Source organism: Notothenia coriiceps, unplaced genomic scaffold (assembly GCF_000735185.1).
Source record: "Notothenia coriiceps isolate Sejong01 unplaced genomic scaffold, NC01 NC01_scaffold00026424, whole genome shotgun sequence".
Taxonomy (NCBI): Eukaryota; Metazoa; Chordata; class Actinopteri; order Perciformes; family Nototheniidae; genus Notothenia; species Notothenia coriiceps.
The window spans coordinates 1,450,628-1,458,702 of record NW_011359125.1 but is presented as its reverse complement, the minus strand read 5'-3'; the positions used below and the strand labels follow the sequence as shown (position 1 = coordinate 1,458,702).

Sequence of the window (8,075 nt, the reverse complement as noted above, 5' to 3'; positions counted from 1 at the left end):
CATTGATTACTTCGAGTCGCGTTCAAGTCCGTCTCTTCTGGATAGTGAAGCATTTAACGTGCAGTACCCGTTGAGCGAGGGCAAAGTCGGATTTTACTACCCCTTCCCGCGGGTGAGAGTTCGATTGGGATAGTGAAGGGAGGGGTAAGGTGTCGGGGATTAATAAGGTGGACAATTAGGGAGATATTACGAGAGTGGAAAAGGTAGTCTCTGACAGAGGGTCCACAGTTGGCGCGTTCGTCCGTCGTCCCGAAGCAGCGTCGAGCGTCCATATATAATGTAGTCGAGACGTCAGAACCGCCTTAATTCGATTGTCGCCGCAAGGGGTCAACCCGATGCGCAAGTCGGGCCCGGTGGGGGCGTTTGCGGCCTCGGCTTCCTTTTCTGTTGGTCCCTGTCAGCCCGAGGTGTCTTCAAGGAGGCGCCGCGAATTGCTAGTTGCGTTACAGTAACGCGTTACTTTGTAACGCGTTAGTCCCAACACTGCTCATAACACCCTTATTACTTATCGTAGCTGCACGTTCAACCCATCGATCTGATCGTGAGATGACACAGAATCGATAGGTACATACATCATCACTCTATGATAAGATCTCGCGAAGATATTAACAAGAACAGACATCAAAACATATGGCGCTTGGTAGCTAAAAACGGCAAAATGGCTTAACTTGGTCGTTGTCTGTTCAAAAGTTGTCTTCAATGGCATTAAAATGATAAAAACGCTGCTGAAGGTTAATCCATTGGTTCATCCAATGTGTCTGTGTCCCTTTGAAATGATTTCTGATAATCCATAAGCAAAACACTTGCTTTTCCGTTTCCAGATGTCAGAGTGAGAGCAACACGTTCTCACTCCCAATGCGCCACATATTGACGGATGGTCAGGGCCCCTTCCCGTCACTCTACGTACAGGGTGGGTACCCCTTGGAAGTCAAAAGGTTTCAACGGGCAGCGTACCCATTGGACTGCATAGAGCTCTCTCATGAATCTTAGTCTCTAGCTACTAGTAACGAAGGAAATGATATTAAAATTGCACAGACTGCCAAACTGCGCAAAACAGATCTACAGCAGTTAATGCACACACTATAGAGGAATACCTCCAAGAATACCCAGTTTGACCAGCATGCAAACAATTGACCAGCGTTTTTCTCTGATCTGCCACCTGAGCAGTTCACTGCTGGTGTGTGGTGAGTGCGGGCCAGAGACTTTGTCTGTTGCAGAGGATGTTGCCGCGCCAAATTTCTCTGTGGTCTGCAGATTATATTTTTAAAGTGGTAAATTATGGTGTATCTGTTTGGTGTCGGGGTTGTGTGTTTCAAACCGAGCGGCGTTACAAGGTGCAAGTGAAAACTAAATATGAAATCATGTCAGGTTTGAAATATATTTGTTTTCTTTACCCGTGTTTGCTGATGATGGTGTGTAGATATTGTTGTCATGCTATATGTTCTCAGTGATTATACATTCACTTCACTTTGTGAAATGAATATTTGCAGGTGGTTTTGATCTTCGTATAGGNCATGGGAGGTACAGCAGTAACATAAACAATGTGTTTGATGGCGAGTGATCTGTCGCCATGGCAACGGCATATGATGACACCCCATAATACGCTTAGATGTCTTGACATCTAAGCGTATTATGGGGTGTCATCATATGCCGTTGCCATGGCGACAGATCACTCGCCATCAAACACATTGTTTATGTTACTGCTGTACCTCCCATGTATATTGTCCGATCGGCCTGAAACTTCCAACATTTGCTAACTGCCGAGTCCGGAAAACATCTGCGGGACATTGACGTGGGGACAACAGCGGACCTGTGCGGATCGTCGAAAACCCGCTCCTCGCAGCTTTAAATAATTTATTATTTGGTTACTTCTTACTATGTTGAAATAACACATTGAATGTCACACTTAAAAGTTGGAAACATGACTAAAACCTAAGTAAAATTAATTTGGTAATATTATAACTATTTTTTACACATCACTCTTTTGACAAAGTGTCCCTAGTTTAGTTGACATGAGTCAGCAGGAGAACATGGTAAAGGGATGACTCAAAACAAAAATGTGCAACAGATGATCATTTACAGTTTCTGTTCTGAAATCCTGTCTTATATTATGTGCTGAGAGCCAGACTTCTTGTGTGAAGTGCAGTGTGTGATATTGTGTGCCTCCTGTCTGCCCTGCTGTAGGAGCTGAGTGGGAAGCTGATCATCGCTCCTGCAGAGAGGAACCACTCTGGAGCTTATGTGTGTGTGGCCAGAAACACTGCGGGGGTGAGGGAGAGCAGGGCGGCCCGGCTCTCTGTGCTGGGTGAGACAACATGCTCATAACTGTTATTCATGTGCAGTGTGGGATGGTGCAGGGATGACGTAGCTTTGTAGGCCAACCCAGAAGTTAGCATTGCAACCTCTCCTAGACTAAAAGCAATGGGATTTTTTAACTCCTCTTAGTAAACACACGTTTTTTATACTTACAAGTTTTGATAAGCAGGATAATCTCCACATATTAATACAGCTATATGAAAGTTGATGCAATCGCCAGTATTAAAAGTCTAACATTAAACACCGCTAAGCCTAAGGCGGTTAAAGTTGGGCATGTGGACATTTAGTAGTCTCTATTAGTCATGCTGCATTTTTTTAAACATAGAAGCTGGCGCCGCCTAATTCTGTACGTATTTTATGTCATAGAACAAAACCTGAAAATGTAATTAGCTTGTCTTAACCACAGGTCTTATTGTAGGCATCTAACCATAAACTAATTCAATAAAACAATTGATTTTAAGACAAGGAAACAGGAAGTGACTTGTTGTTTTGGACTCATCCCTGCACCACTCTATACAGTACAGTATGATTTATCTCCTCTTTTCTTCTCCAATGCAGCCAAGCCTGTGTTGGTGCTGAGGCCTGGAGACGTGTCAGTGAGGACGGGCCAGTCTGCACAGTTCTACTGCAGGGCTAAGGGGGACCCCCCCCCTTCTGTGGCCTGGAGCAGAGAGCAGGGGTCACTGCCCAACGGAAGGTACCCAGACATACACACTCCATTCATAGAGCCAACTCTACACCTGATCAATATGTTCTAATAAATTATTGTTTTATTGTTACGCAGAGCTGACCTCTAGCACTAATAAAGATTTGATAACCTTCCTTTAGCTGGAAGAAGTGGCCTAATAATTGCTCAAAGATTTGGTAGCAGATTCTTCAAAATGTCCTTCACAATCGTGCTATTTCATGTTGTTATATTATGACAAGTTATTTAGCTGATGCTTTTATCCAAAGCAATTTACATACACATCAATACCGGAGCAATTTTGGGGTTAAGTATGTTGCCCAAGGACGCTTTGACACTTGTTGACTGCAGTGGGTGGGATTGAACCTCTGACCCTCTGATTGTTAGATACATGAAATTACCTAAATCATCTGCAAAAATCTAAATGTAAGTTATTGTTAAAGAGATGGCAGTAAGATAATTGCTCTTCTTGTGTGTGCAGGTATCTTATAAACCCAGACCAGACTCTGCAGATCCACTATGTGATAGCTGAGGATGCTGGGAAGTACACCTGCACTGCTGTCAATGATGTGGGGGTGGTCAGTGCCAGCGCACAGCTACTGGTTGAAGGTAAATGATGAGAAATACACTCTGTTATCAGTTTGCCAGCTGACCCAAGGAGTGTGAGTGCTGAGCTTCATTTGTCCACATACCGGAAGATACAGATAGACTGGGGTCTCTTATTTGAGCTACACCTACATCTCTACAGGTGCAACAAACTGCTTGTAGTTAATAAGGCATTAGGAGTAGAAACACACCTCAGCCATTCCTCTGGCAAGATTCAGGCTAATGTTAGTTTCTAACAGATACAAGAAGATCTGTATACAGAGCACCTTAATAGGTTAAATCATTTTAACAGAAGAGCCCCAGCTTGTATGGGACCCTCTAAGAATGCAGTCTTGCAGTAACAGCTGGTTATATTTGTATTCTTATTATTAAATAAAGGAGCCATATAAACTAACGAAGTTTTAGTACGTTTGACTGAAAGATGATCCACATAACCTGCATAAAAGTTACACAAATCTACTGAAATCTGTGTGCATTATACAAATAATATACACAGCCTTCATTCAGTTGTATGGAAAATCCCTACAACAGTTTCATACTGCACATGTACCACTGACACCAAGCTGGAATATAAACCGACACTTTTTCCTTGCAGATTATGTGTATGAGTATTTTGTATGCATTATGCCTTATTTAGAATCAACCTGAGGACAAAACTAATAAAATGTTAATATGTTGCGACCCATTAGTTACCAACTACAGAGATACTAACCATCAACTCTGCTTTCAAATGCAATGAGTAATACAAGTCCTGACCTGTGTATCCATTCTTTTAAATAATAACAAAATACCAATAAATAAACCTGTGTTTCCAGATGCTAGCAGCACTACACAGAGAGACCTGCACAAAGAGCTGTCGGCCCTGCGAGTGGCCCTGGAGAACGTCAGTATTGTGACCCCTGGCTCTAACATATCACAAGTGCAGTGGAAGGTAGGGGCCAGCTAACTCAAAGAATTTCAGAGAGAGCGTGAATATTTCAGGTTTATGATCCATGTTGTGTTTTCTGAGCAGCTGCAGTCCCTCCCCGCCCAGCCTCATTACCTGGACGGCTTTGAGGTTCTGTACCGCTCTCTGCTGCCTGCCAGCTCCGACTGGGCGGCAAACAAAGTGACCGTGCCCAGCTTCCAGGCCCAGGTGGGGCCCTTAAAGAGAGGCTACAAGTACGAGTTCAAAGTGCGTCCCTACGGCAGCAGCTTGTACGGGAGGGAGAGCAACACGCGGCACCTCAGAGTCCCTGAGACAGGTAGGAAATTAACGGATTTCAGAATACCTGTGTCCTTTATAATGCTTTTTACCCTCCTGTTGTGTTCGGGTCAAATGTGACAGATCTGCTACTTTCATCAATCATAAACATTTAGTTTTACATTCCATTGCCTCATGATATCCTTCACAGTAGACATTGGAAAATATAAAATTGCTGATCAGCACTCTCATTTAATCTTGAGATATCTTCCCGGTCAGAAATAGAATGGGTGACCCTAGAATGTTCATCCATCAGAAAGTACACATCCAAGAACATTTTTATTTTAGAATACATTTTCAGTGTCTCTTCTTTGTATAATCACTGCAGTTACTCATGTAGAGGCTAAGCCAACACTTTAAGCCTCTGAGGATCTGCTATGTTGGCGTAAATGACGCACACAAAGTTTGATAGGTGAATACAAGTTTGATACAAAGTTTCCAGTTAAATACATTCCATTTATTTCCTGTCCACTGGTCTCCATTTAACTTGCTTCATTTTCTCATTCACCATACACGATATTACGGTTCACACAATACCTTTTGCAAATGTTTGTAATCCCGTGTTTGTGTGCGTTCTCCGTGTGTGGCCAAAAATTGTATGGACTTCCGGCGGAACCTCTAACCACAAACATAGGTTCCTACTTTTATACCCAGTGTTAATTGGCTCCTACAAACCAGTAGTCTGTTTACAAATTAAAGGGGTGTTAAATGATTAATGGTTTTTGTTTTAATGTAAGAGCGGTTAAAACAGACCGGTCAAATTTGACCAGGAACACCAAAGAAAGGGGGGGAATCGAACTCGACAGGAGGGTTAAAGGTGTTGAACTTAAATACCCAGTCCAGCGTTTGGAAGATAACAGTGGACTCGTCTCCTCTGTATGCAGTGCCCGGGGCCTCTCCAGTGTCTGTGTCCATCACAGTGAGCCATGAGCAGAACAACACCATCCATGTGAGCTGGGAGCCACCTCCTCATGAAACACACAACGGGATCATCCAGGGGTACCAGGTACACATACACTATATTATTATCAAGGAAAGATAATAATCCCCTTCAATATACCAACGTGCTACTCTAATGATGCAAACTGTTTTCCAGGTGTGGTGTGTGGAGTCTGAGGAGCAGCAGAACCAAAACTGGACGGTGGACAGTGGTCACCACACTCTTGAAATCTCCACTCTCAAACCAGGGAGACGGTATTGGATCACCATAGCAGCGGTCAACGGAGCTGGAGTAGGAATGCTGAGCGACCCTCATGGGTTTGTCATCAGTGAGTGAAAGGAATATCTATCTGTTCATTTATGAAGGACAATTTGAGATAAAGTCTGCACTGAAAAACCTGAAATGTTGACATTACTTAAATGTATTATGTCAACAGATTTCACATACATATATTAGGTTAGTTGAAAGCAATAATATTACGTTTAAATAAAGGATATTAGGTCCCTACCTAACTTAATACATTTTCCATTTTCACACATTGATGTGTGACAAAATACATTGAATTAAAGTCAACGGTTCCGTTTTGTTCACTGTGTGTCTACAGTGTGCAGTGTAAGCACATTACAGAGGAGAAGTTATCATGACCTCAGATCTGATTATTCTGCTCCTGTTTGTCTCAGACCCACAGATAGGGGCCCCCCCTGGGTCAGACAGCGACAGAGGGGAGCTTTCTGAGGTCCTGGCCCTGCTCCAGGACCCTGTGTTGATCGGCAGCGTCGGCGCCCTCCTGTGGTTCCTCCTGATGGTTGCAGCTGTGTACCTCTTCAAACGCCACAGCAAGACAGGGCAGCTGATCCCAGGACACGGCCGGTTCAAAGGTGTGTTCACACAACTTTCAGATGACAGTTTCTCATCAGCGCTCTTCCCGGTTAAAACGATGTGTCTCCAAATGTGGTGATTTTGAGAGGCTGAAGGATGAGGGTTTCCTTCATGTGTTACTCTAAATGAAGCCCCTTGGATCAGCTGGAAAATGAATTGACGCAAAGATGAAACAACGATGTTTTTACAGTATGAGACTTCTGACAGATAGGTGACTCTTACAGGACAGAGCTTCAACACTATGATGACCCTATAGAAGTTGATGCATTGCTGTATATTAAATTACCCAACAGTATATAAAGGACTTCAAATGAGCACAACCCTTTGCTGAACATACTTAAACTAATGCACTTTCAATGACCTCTCATTCTGTATGTTTATGTTTTTTTTTTCTTCTTCTTCTTAGGTTTGCACAGGCTGGCCGGTGAAGATCTCATCATAAAACACAGGTACAGAGGAAACATCGTAGAGGTTGGGGAGTATACATTTGCAAAATGGAATCAGAATGGAATCATTACAATACATATCAAATCCTGAAATAAATCTGCTTTATGATCAAAGTACAGTAAAACAGTTATCCTAATAGTTTCAGTTCAGATTGGAAGACTACTCATAACTAATTTGACTAGAACGTTATAAATAATGATGAAACGTTGGAATCCTATCCTCCTCCTGCTTCCTCTACAGGATGGCAGCCCCAGACTCCCCCTGGACCTCTGGAGGCTGGAGACCTGCCTTCAGCCAGAAGTACCAGGACCTATGGGCCCAGGGTCAGAAACATCCAGGCATCAGGGGCGCCAGTGAGTATTCATGGACACACATGAAGAGTGTTGAAACCTTTAGACCTGTCCTATCATACATGATGAACTGCTCTGCATGCTAGTCTGTCCATGTAAGAGAGACTCTGCTGCAAACCAACCCTAACCACAACCAGAGTGATATTGTCTGAATAAGACACGGAACATAAAGTAAGGAAAGGAGTCGACAAGAGAAGGAGAGAGCTACACTATAGACAAAACCCTGGAATAGTTATTTAAGGCACAAACTGAAACGTCTTCAAATGAATGGCACAATCTGTTTTTCTTCAGGTGAACAAGTTCAGTCATTTATAAACTGCTAACAAGCTGTTGACAGTATGTAGTACTCTGGCAGTCACTTTCATTGTTTCAGAGTCATTAGAAGCTATTTTCTTCACACTCAGCTCACTTATGTATACAGTATATGCTTGAGCAGTACTAACATGTGATTAGATATACAACAGGTTGCAACTGGGATAGATCATTTCATTGTTACTGAATTCAATAAGTGAACTGTTATTAAATTGTCTGCAGTTAAAAAAATCAATAATAATAATCTGCCGATCTGTGGTAGCAACATAAAGCCTATATTTATAAGATTATTTGGTC

At 42.8% G+C, this 8,075-nt stretch overlaps 1 protein-coding gene across 1 annotated transcript in view; it reads left to right on the top strand.

The window, feature by feature from the left end:
- The window catches only part of LOC104957123 (roundabout homolog 4-like), a 19,120-nt gene extending 11,553 nt beyond the window's left edge, over window positions 1-7,567 (top strand). Inside the window, exons 4-13 of the mRNA XM_010784736.1 lie at window positions 2,185-2,305; window positions 2,875-3,013; window positions 3,483-3,610; window positions 4,423-4,538; window positions 4,620-4,851; window positions 5,735-5,856; window positions 5,947-6,118; window positions 6,471-6,668; window positions 7,076-7,118; window positions 7,357-7,567. Coding sequence (XP_010783038.1) covers window positions 2,185-2,305; window positions 2,875-3,013; window positions 3,483-3,610; window positions 4,423-4,538; window positions 4,620-4,851; window positions 5,735-5,856; window positions 5,947-6,118; window positions 6,471-6,668; window positions 7,076-7,118; window positions 7,357-7,552 — 1,467 coding nt within the window. The 3' untranslated portion in view covers window positions 7,553-7,567. The remainder of the gene's footprint in view (window positions 1-2,184; window positions 2,306-2,874; window positions 3,014-3,482; window positions 3,611-4,422; window positions 4,539-4,619; window positions 4,852-5,734; window positions 5,857-5,946; window positions 6,119-6,470; window positions 6,669-7,075; window positions 7,119-7,356) is intronic.
- Window positions 7,568-8,075: the final 508 nt, after the last annotated feature.